The sequence below is a fragment of the Lucilia sericata genome, unplaced genomic scaffold (genome assembly GCF_015586225.1).
Source record: "Lucilia sericata isolate MDLA Ls3-8-SP2 unplaced genomic scaffold, ASM1558622v1 Contig001261F_arrow, whole genome shotgun sequence".
Taxonomy (NCBI): domain Eukaryota; kingdom Metazoa; phylum Arthropoda; class Insecta; order Diptera; family Calliphoridae; genus Lucilia; species Lucilia sericata.
Window position 1 is genome coordinate 38,743 of NW_023995214.1, and position 23,828 is coordinate 62,570.

Sequence of the window (23,828 nt, forward strand, 5' to 3'; positions counted from 1 at the left end):
TGTTTTTAAATATTGGATATTCGAATTCAGAATTTTATATTTTTTTGATTAAGTTTATAGTTTGTTATTGTAACCTACCTGCGGGCACCAACAACATTTTTGTAGGCAACTGAGAGTAAATTTCTTTCCTCATTTGACAGTTCAACACCGGTTTCTGTGACTGATTTCATAGCTTGAGCCATGTCATCGTATCTAAAATAGAGAAAAATATGAATTTTATAAATTAGGGAAAGCCTATGTGAGAAACAAGTTAAAAAAAAACTTACCTTTCAGATTGTTCGGCCAATTTTGCCTTTTGGACCAATTCCTCTTTATCGACTGTTGACATTTTGATGTGTTTTTGTTTTGTTTTTTTTACTTAGAGTTTACAAAAATTAAAACGTTTGTTTTTATTGGGTAAACGGTTGCCCCACAAAATTTTTTGAATACAATACGAGCCTAGAGAGAGATTATAATTATAAGGAATCTAAAACTGAATGCGTCGCTCACAGTATGACTAAATCTAAAATAAAAAAAAAGAGAATAAAAAATTTTAAATTAGTTACATGTTTAAAAGTAGTAGATGTTTTTAATTGTTTAAATATTTGTTAATTTAATTATACATTTAAAATTTTATTATTATGAGATAATTGTTTAACTTTTTTGTTCATTAATAGCGATAATTGTTTAAATTTTATTTAATTATTATTGATTTCAAAGATAAAGTAAAACATTTTTATAGGTTTTAACTTTGGAATTAAAGAAAAACAACTTAATACAAGACATTATTAACTAAAAATATAAAATATCGTCATATTATGTATACGATATATATTTGTTTGTAGTATGTAATCCCCTAAAGAAAAAACATCATGACCAATCAACAAGAAAACAATTCAAAGATGGAGAAGCAGTTGCAGTAAACTGTAGATGAAATGAGTCATATAAAATGTGTGTACAATGTACATTGTATTTGAAATGTCGACAGGAAAAAAAAACAATTGTAATACAAAAGAAATTTTGTAAATTAAATACAATTAGTTATGAAGAGAATTTAGAGAAGGAAAGCAAAACAACAAAACTTTATGAGTAAGAATTGTATACAAAAATTTGTTTGTGTGTTCAAATGAAAATATTTGAAAGATTAAAGACTCTAAAGTAAAATGTCTTTTATGCAAGATAGTGCTATAGGGTGAGTTAGACTGATCCAGACTGATCTATATCCAGATCTATAGACCAGACTATAGACTGATCTAAAGAGCAGACTATAGACTGATCTATAGTCCAGACTATAGACTGATCTATAGTCCAGACTATAGACTGATCTATAGTCCAGACTATAGACTGATCTATAGTCCAAACTTTAATAGACTGATCTATAGTCCAGACTATAGACTGATCTATAGTCCAGACTATAGAATGATCTAGTTCAGTTCTATTTCAGTTCTAGTTCCAGTTCTAGTTCAGTTCTAGTTCAGTTCTAGTTCAGTTCTAGTTCAGTTCTAGTTCAGTTCTAGTTCAGTTCTAGTTCAGTTCTAGTTCAGTTCTAGTTCAGTTCTAGTTCAGTTCTAGTTCAGTTCTAGTTCAGTTCTAGTTCAGTATTAGTTCAGTTCTAGTTCAGTTCTAGTTCAGTTCTAGTTCAGTTCTTTCAGTTCCAGTTCAATTCTAAGTCAGTTCACAGTTCTAGCAGTTCTAGTTCAGTTCTAGTTCAGTTCTAGTTCAGTTCTAGTTCAGTTCTAGTTCAGTTCTAGTTCAGTTCTAGTTCAGTTCTAGTTCAGTTCTAGTTCAGTTCTAGTTCAGTTCTAGTTCAGTTCTAGTTCAGTTCTAGTTCAGTTCTAGTTCAGTTCTAGTTCAGTTTAGTTCAGTTCTAGTTCAGTTCTAGTTCAGTTCTATTTCAGTTCCAGTTCATTCAGTCAGTTCTAGTCAGTTCTAGTTCAGTTCTAGTTCAGTTCTAGTTCAGTTCTAGTTCAGTTCTAGTTCAGTTCTAGTTCAGTTCTAGTTCAGTTCTAGTTCAGTTCTAGTTCAGTTCTAATTCAGTTCTATTCAGTTCTAGTTCAGTTCTAGTTCAGTTGTAGTTCAGTTCTAATTCAGTTCTAATTCAGTTCTAGTTCAGTTCTAGTTCAGTTCTAGTTCAGTTCTAGTTCAGTTCTAGTTCAGTTCTAGTTCAGTTCTAGTTCAGTTCTAGTTCAGTTCTAGCTTTTATCTAGTCAGTTCTAGTCAGTTCTAGTTCCGTTCTAGTTCAGTTCTAATTCAGTTCTAATTCAGTTCTAATTCAGTTCTAGTTCAGTTCTAGTTCAGTTCTAGTTCAGTTCTACTTCAGTTCTATTTCAGTTCTAGTTCAGTTCTAGTTCAGTTCTATTTCAGTTCTAGTTCAGTTCTAGTTCAGTTCTAGTTGAGTTCTAGTTCAGTTCTAGTTCAGTTCTAGTTCAGTTCTAGTTCAGTATTAGTTCAGTTCTAGTTCAGTTCTAGTTCAGTTCTAGTTCAGTTCTAGTTCAGTTCTAGTTCAGTTCTATTTCAGTTCCAGTTCAATTCTAAGTCAGTTCTAGTACAGTTCTAGTTCAGTTCTAGTTCAGTTCTAGTTCAGTTCTAGTTCAGTTCTAGTTCAGTTCTAATTCAGTTCTAATTCAGTTCTAGTTCAGTTCTAGTTCTAGTTCAGTTGAAGTTCAGTTCTAATTAAGTTCTAATTCAGTTCTAGCTCAGTTCTAGTTCAGTTCTAGTTCAGTTCTAGTTCAGTTCTAGTTCAGTTCTAGTTCAGTTCTAGTTCAGTTCTAGTTCAGTTCTAGTTCAGTTCTAGTTCAGTTCTAGTTCAGTTCTAGTTCAGTTCTAGTTCAGTTCTAGTTCAGTTCTAGTTCAGTTCTAGTTCAGTTCTAGTTCAGTTCTAGTTCAGTTCTAGTCAGTTCTAGTTCAGTTCTAGTTCAGTTCTAGTTCAGTTCTAGCTCAATTCTAAGTCAGTTCTAGTACAGTTCTAGTTCAGTTCTAATTCAGTTCTAATTCAGTTCTAATTCAGTTCTAATTCAGTTCTAATTCAGTTCTAATTCAGTTCTAGTTCAGTTCTAGTTCAGTTCTAGTTCAGTTCTAGTTCAGTTCTACTTCAGTTCTATTTCAGTTCTAGTTCAGTTCTAGTTCAGTTCTAGTTGAGTTCTAGTTCAGTTCTAGTTCAGTTCTAGTTCAGTTTTAGTTCAGTTCTAGTTCAGTTCTAGTTCAGTTCTAGTTTAGTTCTGGTTCAGTTCTAGTTTAGTTCTGGTTCAGTTCTAGTTAAGTTCTAGTTCAGTTCTAATTCAGTTCTTGTTCAGTTCTACTTCAGTTCTAGTTCAGTTCTACTTCAGTTCTAGTTCAATAGGCTAATCTATAGACCAGATTATTTTAAAATAATTGAAATTCTACTGTATGTTTAGAAAAAATATTATTTTTCTTTCAATAACACTATAAAAAGAGATGTTGCTTTTTTTCATAAAATTAAAAATAAAAAATAAACTAGAAAAACCAGTAACGAGTTTAAAAATAACAAAAGAAAAATATTAAAAAAATTGCAAATAAATAATATCACACTTAAAATAAAAATCACAAAAAGCAAATAATGTACATTCTCATTCATACAACAAAAAACAAACAAACTACGACGTACTTAAAAATTTTGTTGTTTTTCATATTGAATATTTTCGTTATATACTTATTTATCTTACTTTTATTAAAAAAAAAAGTTCAATGGCTTTTATGAATAATAATAATATTTAAACATTTTTTTTTTAATTTGTTAACTTGTTATAACAAACAAACAAATATTAAAACACTTATGCGAATTTACGAAAATTTAAATTTTTCTTTTATTTTCAAAATCAAAACACATTTAGTGAACGCGTCTATCTATGTTAAGACATGAAATAGAAATGTGCCATGAATTAAATGATGTGTTAATTTATTAAATTGTTTAAAATTCATTTAAATACTAAGCACGCTTGGTGTTTAAAAGGCAAATATATATGAAGTAATTAAAAGTACTTATTAAAATTCATATTAAAAATATAATAAATATAAAAAAATATGAATACGAGTAGAGAGATGACATAAGACAAATTTTATAATTAAGTATTAGTTTAAATTTAGAAATTTAATTATATAATATAAAAATTTCAATAAAACGTTAAAAGAATTGTAATTTTTAAATTTTATGGTGAAATATTAATTCACCACTAAAGGACTTTGAAGTTTTAATCCCTTCTTTTCCCATCCCTTTTAACTATCGGGTTCATTTATTTGTTTCATTTAAAATCTCTTGTTATTATTTCAAATTTATATTTTCTTGCTACATTGTGTTTTTTAATTTTCCTATCCTTTTGTAGTTTGTAGGCCTAAATACAATAGTTTAACCTTGCTGAGAAAAAAAAAAAACAAGTTTCAATTAAGTTCAAGGTGGTAATTTTCATTGCTGTCATATGCATATATTATTCATGTTTTTTAATGATAAAAGAGGAATAAATAAACCAACATATTGTAACAAGTTATAACCTTAAATATCAAGGTAATCTCACAACTGGTATCGGCAAGTAGTTTTGCCTGCAAAAGGGCCTACAAATCGTTTTTGGAGAAAAGATTTCAACAGCTTTCATAGAAATCGTTAAAATTTTTACTTAAAAGCTAGTGCTATAGAGTAAAGACTATAGTCCAGACTAGGCACTAATCTACAGTTTAAATAGACCAAACTCTAGAGTAAAAACTAATCAATAGATCTATAGTCCAGGCTATAGACAGATCTATAGTGCAGACAATAGACAGATCTATAGTGCAGACAATAGACAGATCTATAGTGCAGACAATAGACAGATCTATAGTGCAGACAATAGACAGATCTAAAGTCCAGACTATAAACTAATCTATAGTCCAGACAATAGGCAGATCTATAGTCCAGACTACAGACAGATCTATAGTCCAGACTATAAACTAACCTATAGTCCAGACTATAAACTAACCTATAGTCCAGACTATAAACTAATCTATAGTCCAGACTACAAACTAATCTATAGTCCAGGCTATAAACTAATCTATAGTCCAGACTATAGACTAATCTATAGTCCAGACTATAGACTATTCTATAGTCCAGACTATAGACTAATCTATAGTTCAGACTATAGACTAATCTATAGTCCAGACTATAGACTAATCTATAGTCCAGACTATAGACTAATCTATAGTCCAGACTATAGACTAATCTATAGTCCAGACTATAGACTAATCTATAGTCCAGACTAGACTAATCTATAGTCCAGACTATAGACTAATCTATAGTCCAGACTATAGACTAATCTATAGTCCAGACTATAGACTAATCTATAGTCCAGACTATAGACTAATCTATAGTCCAGACTAGACTATAGACTAATCTATAGTCCAGACTATAGACTATTCTATAGTCCAGACTATAGACTAATCTATAGTTCAGACTATAGACTAATCTATAGTCCAGACTATAGACTAATCTATAGTCCAGACTATAGACTAAGCTATAGTCCAGACTATAGACTAAGCTATAGTCCAGACTATAGACTAATCTATAGTCCAGACTATACACTAATCTATAGTCCAGACTATAGACTAATCTGTAGTCCAGACTATAGACTAATCTATAGTCCAGACTATAGACTAATCAATACCCCAGACTATAGACTTATCAATACTCTAGACTATAGATTAGTTTAGACTATAGACTAATCTATAGTCCAGACTATAGACTAATCAATACTCCAGACTATAGACTTATCAATACTCTAGTCCAGACTATAGACTAATCAATACCCCAGACTATAGACTTATCAATACTCTAGACTATAGATTAGTTTAGACTATAGACTAATCTATAGTCCAGACTATAGACTAATCAATACTCCAGACTATAGACTTATCAATACTCTAGACTATAGACTAATCTATAATCCAGACTATAGACTAATCTATAGTCCAGACTATAGAGTAATCTATAGTCCAGACTATAGAGTAATCTATAGTCCAGACTATAGAGTAATCTATAGTCCAGACTATAGAGTAATCTATAGTCCAGACTATAGAGTAATCTATAGTCCAGACTATAGAGTAATCTATAGTCCAGACTATAGAGTAATCTATAGTCCAGACTATAGAGCAATCTATAGTCCACACTATAGAGTAATCTATAGTCCAGACTATAGAGTAATATATAGTCCAGACTATTGACTAATAGGCTTATTTATGGACGTAGTTTTGCCCGCTAATTATATTTGAGGAACACATAGAATAGTAAAATCTTTAAAATGTTTACTAATTTATGAGCAATTATGTTTTTAAATGACAATTTCAAATTATAAACAATAATTTCTTTTAAGAACTTGAATTCTATTTAGATGAAATTTTTGCAATTACCTGTTAATAAGTTAATTATGGAAAAAACAAGTAATTGGGTACATATGTTTTCAAAATTGCAATATAATTTTTAAATTAAGAAAAACAACATAATTTGTTATGCAAAATTAAAAACAAAAAGAACACAAAATTCATAAAGTAATAACGACATATTAAATACATATGAATTTTGTATGAGTAGGCGTTATTTTTAAGAGGCACACATGCAAAAAGAAATTTGAATAAAAAACCGATTCAAAAAAAATAAACCCACACAGAAAGAAATGAATTATAAATAAATAAAAAAAAAAACTGACAAAATTTAAACAAATTTGTTTATGGTTATAAAACAAAGGAAATGAGGAAATAGTAATTTAAATATTTTATTTTTTTAACTACTTTTACCGACTATTCCTATTTAAAGTCACATCTTGGTAGTAGACATAAAGATTTTGAATCCTAATAATAGATTCGTTAAAAACTCGGCAGAATTTTTGAGAACATTCGCACCACCACGAATCCCCTATACAAATCCTTGAAAACTCTTTAAGACTTTTTTTCAATTTATTCTAATTCTCTTTGTTTTAATCCTTGTTTGCACAGTTTATATGTATGTATGTATATTTAAATCAGTTTGAGTGCGTATGCATGTATGTGTATGCATAATAAAAAACCATTTTGAATAATAAATATGTCATTTGCAGTCATCATACTTTCATCATCTTTTCTTCTTAAAACCTATTTATTCATTTTCTTATTACAATCATTTTGTTGCTTTCTTTATTTTCTCTAAAGATGTTGATGATAATGAATAATTTTCAATTTTTCGCCCACATTTCTTAAAATCCATCCTACCCACTTGTTGTTGTTATTGTTGTGTTTATTCATTTACATGCATGCGTATCGGAGATGAAAAACTTAGTACTATTTCGTTAGTGAAGAGTAGTATGAAAGAGTAGTATGAAAGATATGGTACTTTAATGGTACTTTATGACAATGATATTGAATAGATAAATCAATAGACTATTCAATAAACTAGTCCCTATACTAGTCGATAGACTAGTCAATAGATTAGTTAGTAGATTAATCTATAGACAAGTCCGTAGGCTAACATATAGACTAGTTCATATACTAGTATATAGGATTGTATATAGACTAGTCAATGACTAATCCATAAACTAGTCAATAGACTAATCAAAAGACTATTCAATAAACTATTCAATAGACTAATCAAAAGACTATTCAATAGACTAGTTCCTTGACTAGTCAATAGAATGGTCCCCATACTAGTCAATAGATTAGTCAGTAGACTAGTCCATAGACTAATCTATAGACAAGTCCGTAGACTAGAAAAGAGACAAGTCCATAGTCAATAGACAACTCCATAGCCTAGTCAATAGACTAGTCCAAAGACAATAAACTAATCCGTTGACTAGTCAATAGACAAGTCCATAGAATAGTCAATAGACAAGTCCATAGAATAGTCAATAGACAAGGCCATAGACTAGTCGATAGAATAGTCAATATACTAGCATATATACTAGTCCATAGACTAATACACAGACTAGTCAATAGACAAGTCCATAAAGTAGTCAATAGATAAGTCCATAGAATAGTCAATAGACAAGTCCATAGAATAGTCAATAGACAAGGCCATAGACTAGTCGATAGAATAGCCAATATACTAGCATATATACTAGTCCATAGACTAATACACAGACTAGTCAATAGACAAGTCCATAAAGTAGTCAATAGACAAGTCCATAGAATAGTCAATAGACAAGTCCACAGACTAGCCAATAGACAATTCCATAGACTAGTCAATAGAACAGTAAATAGACTAGTCAATAGACCACAGACTAGTCAATAGTCCATAGACTAGTCAATTGACAAGTCCATAGACTAGTCAATAGTCAAGACCATAGAACAGTCCATATACTAGTCAAATGACAAGTCCATAGACTAGTCAATAGACTAAATGGCATTTGACATCATTGATACGTGTGTGTGTGTGTGTATGCATGCATGTGTATCAAATAAAATATAGAAAATATAGGTTCAATTTATCTCTCCTCTTACTCCTTTCTCTTTTTGCCTCATACATACATTCCTTCCCTCATTCTATGATTCTCTCATTCTATATCATGCTCTCCTGGTTTTACTTAACCTCAAAAAGGAAAATATGTAAAATTCAAAATTAATCAGTTCAGAAAAACCATTACTGTCATTATTAATATTATGTTCGGAAAGCCAGATGATTTCAATGAAATAACGTCACAAATTTCACTTCAATTGATTCTCTTCTAAGTTTTTATTTTTTACATTTTTACAACTAAAACTTTCTAAACTAAATCCATGTAACATTCACAATAATGTAATAACTGCGAAAAGGATCTACTAGTTTTTTTTTATTTTATCATTAAAATTCAGATGTACACATTTCTCTTTTGCATGAATATGATAAATATTTCAACACCTTTTTGGATGCAGCATTAATTTAAAAATTATATTTCTTCCCCCTCTTCAATCGGTTTATCTTTTTGTGCTTTTCATTTACTATATATTTTCCTTTTTGTCTAGTGTTTGTGTGATGTATAGACGACAGTGGGCGTATAATGTATAATAATGTGTTTTAAATTGTACAACGTTTTTTTCCCCATAAACTTTTTGTTATTTTTAACTTGGCAACAGCATCTTTTTTAATAATAAAAGAGATAAAATTTTATCAAAGAAGGAAACTAATTTCATTAAAAATGTTTATTTAGGATTTAATACTTTTCGTAACAATGAAAAGCAGAAGAAGAAGAAAGACCAGAATTAGAAAAGTATTTGCTCAAAAAATTGCTGTTTATTTAGCTGAGCAATGGTTTAACGCAGTGAAAAAAATTTGACATAGTCACTTGATGTTTTAGAAATGGTGTTCAAATTCTTATTATAAATAATTTAATGATATTTTGGAAAACGTAAACACATATTGTAAAGCATTTTTTGTTCCTTGGAGGCTTAAATGCTTTATTCTGAAACCATAGTTGTTTAAATATCATCTCTTGTAAACATCTTTTAATTAAATCATTTACTTTTATTGTCATACAAAATTTTACTTGAAATATGAACATTTTCTTCGATTGTTCGCCTAATATGATCAGCTGTTTCTAACCAAATCAACTATTGTGAATGAAAAGTAAAAGCAATGGGAAGTAAAGTATTATTCGCGAATCGCGATAGCCTTAAATAATAGAGTAAAAGTATACGGTAAAAGTAAAGAATAAGTTGACCTCACTGTTCGGAATGTTAACCATAGAAGTGAGTTGTTTGTTCACTATTATTCGCGATAGGCGTAATTATTTTGGAGTAAAAGTAAATTGGGAAAAAGGAAGAATAAGTTGATCTTAAATGTTCAGAGAGTTAACTTCTGTGACGTGATTTAAAGTCTAGGCTGTAGGTTATTTTAATCTAGGAAGCAAAATCTCTTCACTCACTATAATCTCTTTCACTCATTTCAAAGACATTTTTGGTGCAAAACTTTAATGAAAATTGTCATCAGAACAAGTAATATTATGTTCAATAAGTTTGGAATAAGAAATGTGTAAACCTCCCGTTTCAAAATTAAAATCAACTATTGTGAATGAACAGTTTGCGGAATATTCGTGAAAAGGAACTGTAATTTAAGGTTCCTTATTACTTGTCATAAGGAAAACCAGTAAAACTAAACGCCGACCTTATTGTTTCGAATGTTAACTTTAGCAGTCACGTGATTTATAGAGTAAACTGGATGTTTTATTCATGAAATGTTGTAAACATTACGCAGCTATTTCAAAGAAATTGAAGAACTGTGAATGAATAGTTTGCGGAATATTCTTGAAAGTGAATACAATGTTTACTATTATTCGCGATATAAATTGTTAATGGAAACAGAACGAAAGAGTCGGGATTACAGTTACATTTGTTAACTGTAGAAGTGACGTGATTTAAACAGTTGACTTGGGAATTCCTGGAATATTCGTAAAAAACACAGATTATTTTCAAGTAAAATTAAACGTGAAAAGTGGAAAAGATGTCTACCCCACTTCTCTGAGTGTTAACTTAGCAGTCACGTGATTTTAAGAGCAGACTATGTGTTAATTTGGACACGGAACCTGAAATATCTTGCACTCGTTTCATGATTTGAAAGACATTACTATTTCAAAAAAAAAAAAATTTGTAATTCTTGTTTGGATTTACGTCAAGTTCGAACACATATCAAGAAAGTCGAAATGTTTTATCAGAATTGAATGGAAAAAAACTTTTTCAATTTATAATAAATAAACAAATAAATTAAATAATATTTAAAAACTTTGAAAAAAGTTTAAATCCATAATCTTAAAAATAAATGGGTGTGTAATGGGAAAACAGAAAACAATTATTATTAAAACGTTTTGGAAAAAAGTAAAGGCGTGGTTTATAGAAAATATATGTATGTGAAGCAATATTTAAAATTTAAAAAAAGTTAATTTTCTTTCAATATTATTTTTTTTTTTTGTAAATTACCTCATAAATTGTGCAATTTTTATTTTATTTCTTAAGCACCATTAAGAAAAAATACTTAATTTGTTTTGTAAATTTTTTTTACATATAAAATTATTTATTCTTTTTTGTTTGCAGGAGAAAACAAAATTAATTTATGTTTTTAACTAATTTTAACTAACTAATGTTTCAGCAGGAAAAACTAAATGTTTTTCATGTTATTTATTTTTTTTTTAAATAACTATGTTGAAAGACGGAATGTGTTATTGCAAATGAAGCAAATATTTATTTGTTTATTAATTAAATGTATTTTTTTATGTTTTATTTTATTGTTAAGCACTGAAATTTATGGTAAATGTCTGTAAGTCTTTGCTAGATATATAATTTTATTTTTTTATTTCTTCAATTATTTTTTTTCCTCTTTTTATGCGAGAGTTTTGTGTTAATAGACCAACGTTACCGACAAGACTTGTAAGAATTTTAGGGAATATTTTGCACAACCCATAAACAGTCGTTTTAGTCGAAAAGAGTATATAACAGTGCCCAAGTTATAGAGACACATTTATGAAAGAGAGAATGAGAGAGAGAGAGTCATTTGCCTAAATTATAAGGAAAATGAGAGCGCAGTAGTTAAACTAATGGGAATTTTGATTTTCGAAACGCGCGCAGTAATATTTTGGCCAAAAGGAAAAAATACATGTAATAAATTTCCAATATAGTCTTTTTAACTCAACAAAGAAAGAAAATTTTTCATTTTCTAGGGCCAGTGTAGCCTGGGTTGGGTTTTTTAGGTTGGCAACATGTTTAGCAGTAAAAAAAAATAACAGCAAAAAACGCAAGGGCATTTAAAAATTGCAAAGCAGTTTATAGAAAATACCTCCATATAAAACATTACTCATACTCCACTCTTAGTTTAAAGAAGAAAAAAAAACTCCATAAATTAATAAAAAGGAAAATTAGAGAAAGAAAACGGTTGATGTTGTGCCAGGCATGGATAACTCAGTACTTTTAGTATCGAAAAATACCGGAATAGTTTTCACGACATTATCGGTACATTTTCTAACTTATAAAATTTGATAAATAGTAGTAGTCTAGTCTATAGTCTAGTCTATAGTTAATATAGTCAATAGTTTAGTGTGTCTATAGTTTAGTTAGTCTATAGTCTAGTTCATAGTGTAGTCTATAGTCTAGTTCCTAGTCTAATCTATAGTTTAGTTTATAGTCTAGTGTAAAGCTTAGACTAGACTTTACACTAGACTAGTATAGTCTGTAGTCTATAGTCTAGTCCTATAGGTTAGTCTATAGTCTAGTCTATAGTCTAGTTATAGTCTAGTCTATAGTCTAGTCTATAGTCTAGTCTATAGTCTAGTCTATAGTCTAGTCTATAGTCTAGTCTATAGTCTAGTCTTAGTCTAGTCTAGGTTAGTCTATAGTCTAGTCTATAGTCTAGTCTTAGTCTAGTCTATAGTCTAGTCTATAGTCTAGTCTATATAGTCTAGTCTATAGTCTAGTCTATAGTCTAGTCTATAGTCTAGTCTATAGTCTAGTCTATAGTCTAGTCTATAGTCTAGTCTATAGTCTAGTCTATAGTCTAGTCTATAGTCTAGTCTATAGTCTAGTCTATAGTCTAGTCTATAGTCTAGTCTATAGTCTAGTCTATAGTCTAGTCTATAGTCTAGTCTATAGTCTAGTCTATAGTCTAGTCTATAGTCTAGTCTATAGTCTAGTCTATAGTCTAGTCTATAGTCTAGTCTATAGTCCTAGTCTATAGTCTAGTCAATAGTCTAGTATATAGTCTAGTCTATAGTCTAGTCTATAGTCTAGTCTATAGTCTAGTCTATAGTCTAGTCTATAGTCTAGTCTATAGTCTAGTCTATAGTCTAGTCTATAGTCTAGTCTATAGTCTAGTCTATAGTCGAGTCTATAGTCTAGTCTATAGTCTAGTCTATAGTCTAGTCTATAGCCTAGTCTATAGTCTAGTCTATTCTATAGTCTAGTCTATTCTATAGTCTAGTCTATTCTATAGTCTAGTCTATTCTATAGTCTAGTCTATTCTATAGTCTAGTCTATTCTATAGTCTAGTCTATTCTATAGTCTAGTCTATTCTATAGTCTAGTCTATAGTCTAGTCTATTCTATGGTCTAGTCTATTCTATTCTATAGTCTAGTCTATTCTATTCTATAATCTAGTCTATAGTCTAGTCTATAGTCTAGTCTATAGTCTAGTCTATAGTCTAGTCTATAGTCTAGTCTATAGTCTAGTCTATAGTCTAGTCTATAGTCTAGTCTATAGTCTAGTCTATAGTCTAGTCTATAGTCTAGTCTATAGTCTAGTCTATAGTCTAGTCTATAGTCTAGTCTATAGTCTAGTCTATAGTCTAGTCTATTGTCTAGTCTATTGTCTAGTCTATTGTCTAGTCTATTGTCTAGTCTATAGTCTAGTCTATAGTCTAGTCTATAGTCTAGTCTATAGTCTAGCGGAAAATTAGATTATTACTTTTTGTTATTAGTACTATTTTAAAATTTCAATTTTCCATGCCTGTGAGTTGTTTTTTAAAATCTCTTTGATGCTAGTGATGACATATTTTTGGGGTGGTAATAGGGTGGCTGCTTTAAACATTATAAGGAAGACGATGATGATGATTGTCTGGTATACCACCGCTTTGCCAATAATAATTATGTTGTTTTGGCAATGTTTAATATCATAATTAATGACATAAAGAGAGTATGAGTAAATATGAAAGCATGGCCCAAGCTGCAGGATTTGAGAAATACAGTACAAATAAGAAAGTTTAGTACTTTTTTGCTGAAATGTTCTTAAAATAAAGTATTATGCTTTTTAAATTAAAGCTTGTTTTTGATCCCTTTTAACATAAAAATTTAACGAAAAAAAGTACTAAGGCCTTTAAATCACTTAAACATTTTTCATTTACCCAACCCTAGTGTGTTCCATTTCTCAAAAAAAAGCACTTAGAGACGCCAAAGTGTCTATAAACTGTTTTAAAATATTTGAGCATGATTTTTTTCCTTCTTTCTTATTATTTATGTAGGAATATTGATTTTATGTTAAAAAAAAAAAACAAATTTATGGTGAACCAAAAATATGTTTTAAACTTTTTTTAGACTATTTTTGTATAAAGTTGTAACTTGAGTAATTATATGTAAATTAAGGGATGAAAAAGAAGATATTTTTAAACAATTCAATTATAGCAAGCTCATTTAAACTAATAACTTTTTCAACTTCATTATTTTAAAGTCTAAAAAACATGTAAAACTAAATTAAAGGAAAACTTGATAGGTTTCGAATGGAAATGGTTATAAATTGAGTTTTTGGCAATATTTTATATAAAAATTTGGAATTGACAGTTATTAAAGGTTAAAAGGTTTCCCATTAAGATTAAAGTGATATTCTCGTTAAATGTCCATTCACAATAGTTAATTTTGTTTGCAACAGCTGTTTAATGTTAATATTCATGAGAAAAAGTAAAGGCGATCGATGAGCAAAGAAGGTATTAAAAGACGGTAGAGAAATGCAAACCATGTTATAACAATTTAGTAGACTTACTACAAAAACATAAAAAAATAAAGTTTTGTTATTTGTTATCATCATTAGTATTTAAAAAAATTCCCTTTTTCAAGTCGGCGGTAAGTGTGATATAATAAAAAAAAAAGTGTGTATTTTCTTTATTTAACAATCGACCTTTTTTAAATGTTAATCAAATGTTAACAACAGTAATTAACCTTGATATAAACAAATATAATTAATTTTTTACAATGTTTATTTAAACATTGTAGCGGTATAGAATAAATAAAAATTGTATTTGCATATTAATCTATAATATTAATCTAAATAAATAAAAATATGGGAAGAAGAAGTAATAAAAAAGGACGGCTTTTAATATTGTATTAGTTTTGGAAAAAATAATTAACACTATTGTGAATAGTGGCGAAAATAAAAAATTTGCATCGTGAATATTGCAAACCAGGCATGGAAAATTGAGATTTTAAAATAGTATTGTTATAACCAAAAGAGTACGTTTTTAGGTTTTAAAGTACTAAACAAAGTTTTCGCTAAACTATAGACTAGGCTCTAGTCTATAGACTAGACTATAGACTAGACAATAAACTAGACTATAGAGTAGACTATAGACTAGACTATAGACTAGACTATAGACTAGACTATAGACTAGACTATAGACTAGACTAGAGATTAGACTATAGACTAGACTATAGACTAGTCTATAGACTAGACTATAAACTAGATTATAGACTAAACTATAGACTACGTTTTTAGGTTTTAAAGTACTAAACAAAGTTTCCTCTGAACTATGGACTAGGCTCTAAACTAGACTATAGATTAAACAGTATACCAGACTATAGGCTAAAGATTAGATTAGAGTTTACCAGACTATAGACTAAAGATTAGATTAGAGTTTACCAGACTATAGACTAAATTATTTAGTTCACAATAGTTGATTTTATTTGCAACAGATAAAATGAAAAGAAAGAAATATACATAAACTCATTCATTCACAATAATCGATACGAAATTCCCATTGTGAATTATTCACAAAACTTCACACAATAACTCCCTTTAAAGTGAATTCTTTCACAAGTAAAAAACCTGTCAATGATTGAAAAGTAAAGTGAATACATTTCAATTTAAATTTTAATACATATTTTAAATATACATATACCCTCCCCATTTATGCGGGGTTATACAGTGTAAAACGTATTACAAATAAAATAATCCCTGGGTGGTTAAGTTGGTTTTGGTTAGATGGTAATTTAGGAATTAATTGTTTGTAATGTACACAATTTGTGTAGTAAAACTTATACTAAACGACAACCACATGCCACCACCAACCCTTTTTTTCTATTTGTGGGTCAGGTGCCACATAAAAAACGGGGATATTGATAACCAAAACCAAATATTAAATGTTTTACTTGTTTTATTGTGATATTTTAATTCACATGTTAAGGATTTAAAGATTAGTAAATATTTTGCAAACTATATAGTAAAATGTTTGTATATATGGGTCATTCCATGTTGAAAGTATACGATTTTGAAGATATGCTATTTTTATAAACAGCCTATGTTTGCTTTAGGTATTTAATTAAATGTATAAAATTTAATTTTCCATTTGAATTTCCACACACGTGAAGTATGAAAATTACAATACACACATCAGAGTAACAAACAGCTTTTTTTTGTCATTTAACCATAAAATTAGGTCAAGTACTATTTGAAATATATATAAAAATAAAAGTAAATTTTATAATAAATTTATATATAGAAAAAAAACTCTAGTGATTATTGTTCAAAGTAAAATATAAAGGGGGAGAGAGAGGAGAGCTTTAAATAAATGTTATTGACAACATCTATTCGTCGTAAAAATTTTCAATAACAGTCCAGTAAACTTTTCAAAACTGATTCAATTTACTGTGTAGGCTGCCAATTATAACCATTAGAGGCCATGATTATGTTTAGAAAGACAAATTTTCAAGTGAAAAGGTGGTGAAGTGATAAGTGAAACTTTTCTTCATATAACAACTCTGCACCTTTCGAAGGAACCCTATTGTAATTGATTGAAATCTTTGTATTATATCAGCTTTGGCCACTAAACATTGAAACTGAAGTCCATAAAAGGTATAGAGTACAGTGGATAGGTGGTGAAGTGATCAGTAAAACTTATATCATATTACAACTCTGTAATAGCGCGTTATAATTGTTTTTAGTGTAGAATTGCAGCATCTCTGGTATTGAGTAGGTGCTTTAATTAAATTTAATCATCACCCCCATATCGCATATCAATCTTTCAATTAGAATATTTTGATTTCACCAACTTTTTTGACGTGAAAAATTTTCCCGTTATAAAATTGTTTAATAAGCTTTTGCAAACAATAAACAGCTGTTACAAACAAAATCAACTATTGTGAATGAAATGTTCAGAGCAGAGATACAAACCAAGACGGCTCAAATCTGCGGCGACTGGCCGCCTCGTTCAAATTTCTATTCTATTAGCGATAGATGTATAAATAAATCTTTTAGAATAGTAAATAACAATTTGATTTTAATATTCTATCTTTTGTAAACAATAAACAGCTGTTACAAACAAAATCAACTATTGTGAATGAAATGTTGAGAGCAGAGATACAAACCGAGACGGCTCAAATCTGCGGCGACTGGCCGCCTCGTTCAAATTTCTATTCTATTAGCGATAGATGTATAAATAAATCTTTTATAATAGTAAATAACAATTTGATTTTAATATTCTATCAACATTAAAACTTTAAAAGGGAAACTTCCCTTGAGAAAATTAGATTTTTAGAAAATTTTCTTTAAATTAAAGAACTTTAATCCTTAATAAAAATGAGTCATATATAATTAAATATTAAATATAAAGCAACAAATACTTTCAAGATTTCGTGTTCTAACAATAGAACAATAGCCTGCTCTTCGTTTTTTTTTTTTGGCTCGTTTAACAGTCTTTAGTACAAACAGAAGAAAAAAAAACGCAACTCCTTATAAGGATTTTTATAGACGCTGCTCAGTTGTTGCTTAATTTTCGTTTCAAAAAAAAAACGGAAAAGTTATAAAAAAAAAAACAAAATAGATTTCGGAAAACTGTTTCCAAGTATAAGTGCACTTGTTTTTTTCTTTCCTACAGCAGTTTGTGTTTGAGAGTGTGTGTGTGAGAGAGATTTTAAAGAGCTGGGAAGAACAAAAAAAAAATTAGTAATTGCGCAAGGACATTTTATTGATTTTCTTTTGCCACAGTATCATCATCCTTCTTTTTCTTTACATAAAGTAAAAGCAACAACAGTTTTAAAAACAAGCAAAAAAATAACTGAATTTCTGTCAATTTGACATTTTGAGAATTAATACCTTTTCTTCTCATCGTTTTTTTCCCTAACTGTATCAATCTGTCAAATAATGACACATTTAATGATGGCTGCCCTACAGGCTTTGAGTGTTTTGTTGAGGTGGGGTGGTGGTGGTGGTAGTGTCGTCTGTTTTTGTGCAGGACAAAGTTTTTGTGTTAACAAATGTTTTTCATGTCTTTCGTTTTTACTAAGGTATCCATTGTTGTTCTCCATTATAATTCTTCAATATTAATACCCTGCTGCCTGACTGACTCTACTTGCCTATAACTTTCATCATACTTATTTATTACAAAGTTTTATTTTGATACCCTACACCTTTAAAGTGGGAAAGGTATCATACGTTTGTGCACATGCAAAAGCGATGGGCCCTAAATCCCTACCACAGGGTATACAGAGGCGTCACGAGCAAAAAACTATTTCCCTGTCTTTCGCACAAAACGATTTCAATGATTTTTTTTAACTGTATTTTATATACCTCTTCTCACCAAACAATTTCAAAATCAAACAAAAGCTGATTTTAGACTTTTTTAAATGTCAAAAGTGACACCTCTGTATACTTTCTGTCCCTACTGAAGTATAATATAATAATCGGTTTAATTCCTTATTAGCCGCCGCCTACAACAAACCGCCGCCGACCGAGTCTGTAATGGTTTTAGTGCAGAATTGCAGCGCCTCTAAATTAACGAATTATTACAGATCCTAGCTGCCATTATAGATAGGTTAGCCATTAAAGAGTAACATATAGTCGAACTTGACCTACAGTTTTTTATTATTAGTAATTTTGTTATCGGCGTGTGTGTGTATTTCTTTCATGTAAAAGGTAATTGGAAAACCTGTGATGTTACAAATTGTATACGCTTGAACGCTTTTTAAATACAAGTTTATGGTTTTTTTTTTTTTTTTTTGGTTACAAACGAAAATTTTTATAGACTTGTAGGTTATGTTTTGATTTATTGGGAATTTGTTTTAATTCTTCTTTTTTTACTCACTCCATCAACTTTTAGGCAGTTTTAGCTTTATACATATATTTATAAATAACACACACATTGGGGGAAAAAGTTTGTACTTCGTTATGTTATTTTTATCATTTTGATTTCATCTCCTTCCTACTCAATGTTTGCTGCTTAGCTCTCCCACCCGATTTTCTTTTCAAATTTCTAATACTGTTATAGAAATTTATAAAAAATTTCCTTTCAACTTTAGATATTGGAAATAAAGTTAGCAGACATACTTCATGATTACTTAATTATGGACAATATTGAATTTTATATTATTTTTTAAAGGGTCCACTTTTGAACCGAAAAGCCAAATCAGATTATCACTAATTTTTGAGGGTTTAACAAAGTCTTCGAATAGTTTTTAATAGATTTCTACATTTTCAAAATATCCTTGGGCCTATGACTAATTAAGAGGCCTATTATTTCAAAATTTATATGATTTCCAAGTCTATTTAAGAGGCTAATTGTAAAATAGTTTAGAAATTACCTGAAATTCAAGAAGCATCAAAATTTTAATAAAAATTTCGTAATAGCTTTCGAATTTGTCGCCAGATAATGAATTATTTCGATAATGGATTATTGGACTTTTAAAAGTTAATTATAAAACTCCAATTGAACTGCTTTTTTACATCCATTATACTTTTTAAAACATTAAAAAAATTGCATTATTCTCTGTCTCTTCTACAGTTTCCAGTTTCCATTATTATTCCGAGTGCAAAGTTTTAATGGAAACTAAAAGTTAATGTTTTTATCTGCAGTTTTTTAATTAAATTAAACAAAATAAAAGCACATTCAGAATATATTTACTTTTCTTTTAGTAAAAATAATAAAACACAATAGAACAGTTAGATAAACAAATTGTTTTAGCATAGAAAATTGTATTGTCTTTTAGACAATAGTTAGGATAAATTAAATAAAAACCACAAGGATATATAGAACAGTGAAAAAAATCAAGTTAAAATAAATGAATTATTCACTTTAATTAATTATTGAAGAAAGGGTAAAAAAGTACTTCCAAAGAAGTAGAATTTACTACATGAAAGTGCTGAAAAGGGGCAGGTTTTATCAGTCAGGCTGCTAAGTGGATTGTGTTCTACCGAATATAAGACGTTGATATGCCGCTTAAAGGGCTACAACATGTGTTTTATACAACATCAAACTTAGTTCTTAAATGCCAGATGAACATCCCTTAACGAGATATCGAAACTTCACACAATAGATCTGTATTGGATTTCAAGTTATCGACAGATATCTGGTAATACTATTGCGGACTCTTTTGAAGTGGTACTTCACTAGCAAGATTAGTAGGTTCAAGCTTCACTACTTGGATAGGGAAATTTGCCTATCTTAATTTCTTGGTATTAAACATATTCAGTTTGGGAAGGGAAATACACCTAGTGGATCCTAAAGAGAAAACACCGACATTTTCGTCAATATAGGAGGTCAACTGATGCTAACTGTAGCGAATGACGAAGATCATGTGGTCGGCATACAACTCACTAAGATCATAAGCTACGGAATGCATATGCAAGTGGTAACTTGACACTGACCGTTTGGACTTCATGCTAGAAGATTTAATTTAGCTTTTTAAGGCCCTTTACACGATCACACTTTACGTACGTAAAGTCTAATGAAAAAGTAAAATGAAATTCCAGTCGTATGACAAAAAAAGAAAATAAAAGTCGTATGATTTACATATATGTTTTGTGTTTACACGATTGGTATAAAACAATAACAAAGTAAGATGGAAACAGCTGTTTCACTTTTTTATGTGTTTACATAAAAATACATCCCTGATCTAATGCGACTTACGAAGTGTATCAATACGCTGACCTTTTTCTCTTAACAGGTCTTACAGAGGGATATCAATATGATAGACCCACGTATTTTCCCAGTGACCACCTAACATATCATAACAGAGTAACTCGGAAAAAGTATATTAATATTCTGATCCTATTCTCTTTGAACATATCATAAAGAGATCGATATAATGGTGTAAACACATGGAAAACCTAATTACCTAACCTAACTTAACCTAACCTAAAGGTTTTGTATGAAAATCACTTTTCTATTTCAACTCGAAATTGTTTATGAACAGACCTAATAATAAATAATTTTCTACGTTAGGGAAATTTAATATCCTGAGGATTATAATGAAAAAGTTAAATAAACATTTAAAGGAAAAAATAAGCATTAAAATTAGTATCTAGACTGTAAGGCAAACATGTGAAAAACATTGTTAAAAGTTTTTTTTTGTTTTAAAATTCATTAAAAGCTTTTCATTTATTAAATGAACTTTAATATGATTAAAAGTAATAGGTTTAATAGAATAAAGATTTATAAAGGTATAAATATGTTGAATAATTAAATTATTTTTTTTAAGCAATAGAAGAATAATATAATTTGTGCAACAGATATAAATAAAAAAATAGGAAAAATCAATGAAAACGAGATAAATGTGTATACAACACTGATTTAGTGATGGCAATTAATGGAGTGATTAACGAGTATCGAATATTTTCTCATTTAGGAGCGGTTAACAATATCAAACAGTAACCAATTCCTAACTTTTAGAATTAGATTGTTATAGACTAGATTTACAGTTAGAATTGATTACTCAATACTTTTCGGAAGAGAACAAATCCCAAATTCATAAACATTTTCTTTTAAAAGTTATATTCAGTAATCAAAAGAAAATTAAATCATAATATCGTTTAAAAAAAAGTAGAATTTGAAATTAAATATTCCAAACCCATATATAATTCAAATTTCAATATTATTCTAAAAGAATTATATCAATATTATTATTTCATCTACATATTCATTGATTAAATAGAATTTAGAATTGTGTGTTTTTCTGTTTTCTTTTTGGTAAATATATACACAAAAAAATAAAATTTAAATTTAATGTTTCCGCCTTTATTGTTATGACGGTTACTATTGTTTGAGTATAAATATATTATTAAAATGATATGTGTGCCCACAGATTATAATGCAGCATGAAATATAATATAAATTAAATTTAACAAATTAAACATTTATTTTCGGGGTAGAAATTAAAAAAGTATTTATGCCGCCTTTTGTAGTTTTATTAGCAACACTGGCCTTACTGAAAAGTGCAGCTTTTTAGCGTGTTATTGCTAGATCTTTTGTTACACATATTTCATCTGTTTTATATCGTTCAAATTAATATTTTTTCCTCATGATTTTATAAATAGCTCACACTTGATTGATTTTGATTTGTAATTTATCTGTTTTGTTTTATTGTCTTGTTTAATTGTTGTTGTAATATTCTTTTACATAAAAATTTATACAGATTAATATGTGTGTTTCCATTTACTATCAATCCCAATAACATTCTTATTGGTTAATGATCTCTAGTGAAAGAATTTCTATAATTTTTTCATTGTTTACGACAACTTTTAATTTAATTTTAAGTTTTTTTTAATTGTATAAGAATTTCAAAATATGTTGAAATATTTTAAAATTTTATTTGTTTTGTTAAAAAAAATTAATTTTATTCGTTTCATTATTGTGTTTGAATTTTAAAATGACTCATTTTGTTAAGTATGTAAACACATTTTATACAAATTACTCAGTTTGGGTAATTAATGTTTAAAAAAATTCATGATCAAGGCTTTTATTTGCAGTTTAACTCATGCATTTGATAGGGGTTGCCCCGATTAGAAAATTCAATAGTAATATAATGGAGTTATACTAATGAGAGCATATATACTTATTTGTAAAGGAGTAACCCAATCTCCTTGATTATTGAACGATGATCACATATTAATGTTAATACGATTATGTACTAGTCTAGGAATTAGTCCACTAAAGCGTGTATTGATTAGTTTAGGGATTAGTCTATAGACAAGTCTCTGAACTATCATATTGAGTAGTTTATGGATTATCCTATTGACTAGTTTATAAACTAGTCTATTGACATGACTATTGACTAGTACATTGACATGTCTATTGATTGACAACTCTTCTTACTATCCTATTGACTAGTGTATGGACCTGGCTGTTGACTACTCTATGGTCTAGACTATTGACTAGTCTTTGAAATAGTCCATTGACTAGTCTTTGGAATAGTCTATTGACAAGTTTATAAAACAGTCTAGGAATTAGTCTTCTGACTAGTTAGTTTATGGACTAGAATATTGATTAGTCTATAGAATAGCCTACTGATTAGTTTATTAATTATTCAATTGAACTGTCTATTGACTACTCTTTTGACATGTCTATCTTATGTTTATTGACTCATATATTAACAAGTCTTCCGACTATCTTATAGACTAGTATATAGCCTTTAAACAAATCTAGGGATAAGTCTGATGATCATTTAATGAACTAGTCTATTGACAAGTTTAGTGAAGAATCTACTGAAAAGTCTATTGACTGGTTTATGGACGTGACTATTTACTAGTCTACGGACTATGAACAAGTCTATTAACACGTTTGTCAACATGTCTATTGACAAGTCTTTGGACTATCCTATTGATTGACCTTTTAACTAGTCTTTGGAATAGTCTATGGACTAACCTTTTGACTAGTCTTTGGATTATCCTTTTTACTGGTCTATGGACTAGACTCTTGACTATTTTATGAACTTGTCTATTGACATGTTCATTAATATGTCTATTGACTAGTATATTGACATGTCTAGGGACTATCCTTTTGATTAGTTTATGGACCATCCATTTAACTAGTCTTTGGGATATCTTTTTGAATAGTACGTGACTATTTACTAGTCTATGGACTATGAACAAGTCTATTAACACGTTTGTCAACATGTCTATTGAAAAGTCTTTGGACTATCCTATTGATTGACCTTTTAACTAGTCTTTGGACTATCCTTTTGAAGAGTGTATGGACTAACCATTTGACTAACCTTTGGACTATCTTTTTGACAAGTCTATGGACTAGACTCTTGACTATTTTATGAACTTGTCTATTGTCATGTTCATTAATATGTCTATTGACTAGTATATTGACATGTCTAGGGACTATCCTTTTGATTAGTTTATGGACCGTCCTTTTAACTAGTCTTTGAAATATATTTTTTAATAGTCTATTGACTGGTTTATGG

At 29.1% G+C, this 23,828-nt stretch overlaps 1 protein-coding gene across 7 annotated transcripts in view; it reads right to left on the reverse strand.

Moving 5' to 3' along the window:
• Positions 1-23,828, reverse strand: part of LOC119610672 (14-3-3 protein zeta) — a 49,964-nt gene that overhangs the window by 9,321 nt on the left and 16,815 nt on the right. For 6 of the 7 annotated variants that reach the window (XM_037965996.1, XM_037965997.1, XM_037965990.1 and 3 more), the window contains exons 2-3: positions 267-502; positions 79-192 (exon numbers count right to left, since the gene is read on the reverse strand). In XM_037965996.1, the coding sequence (XP_037821924.1) occupies positions 79-192; positions 267-328 (176 nt within the window). In that variant the 5' untranslated portion in view covers positions 329-502. Of the gene's footprint in view, positions 1-78; positions 193-266; positions 503-10,875; positions 11,318-23,828 lie in introns of those variants that run through there. The other variant, XM_037965995.1, reaches the window with a different exon arrangement.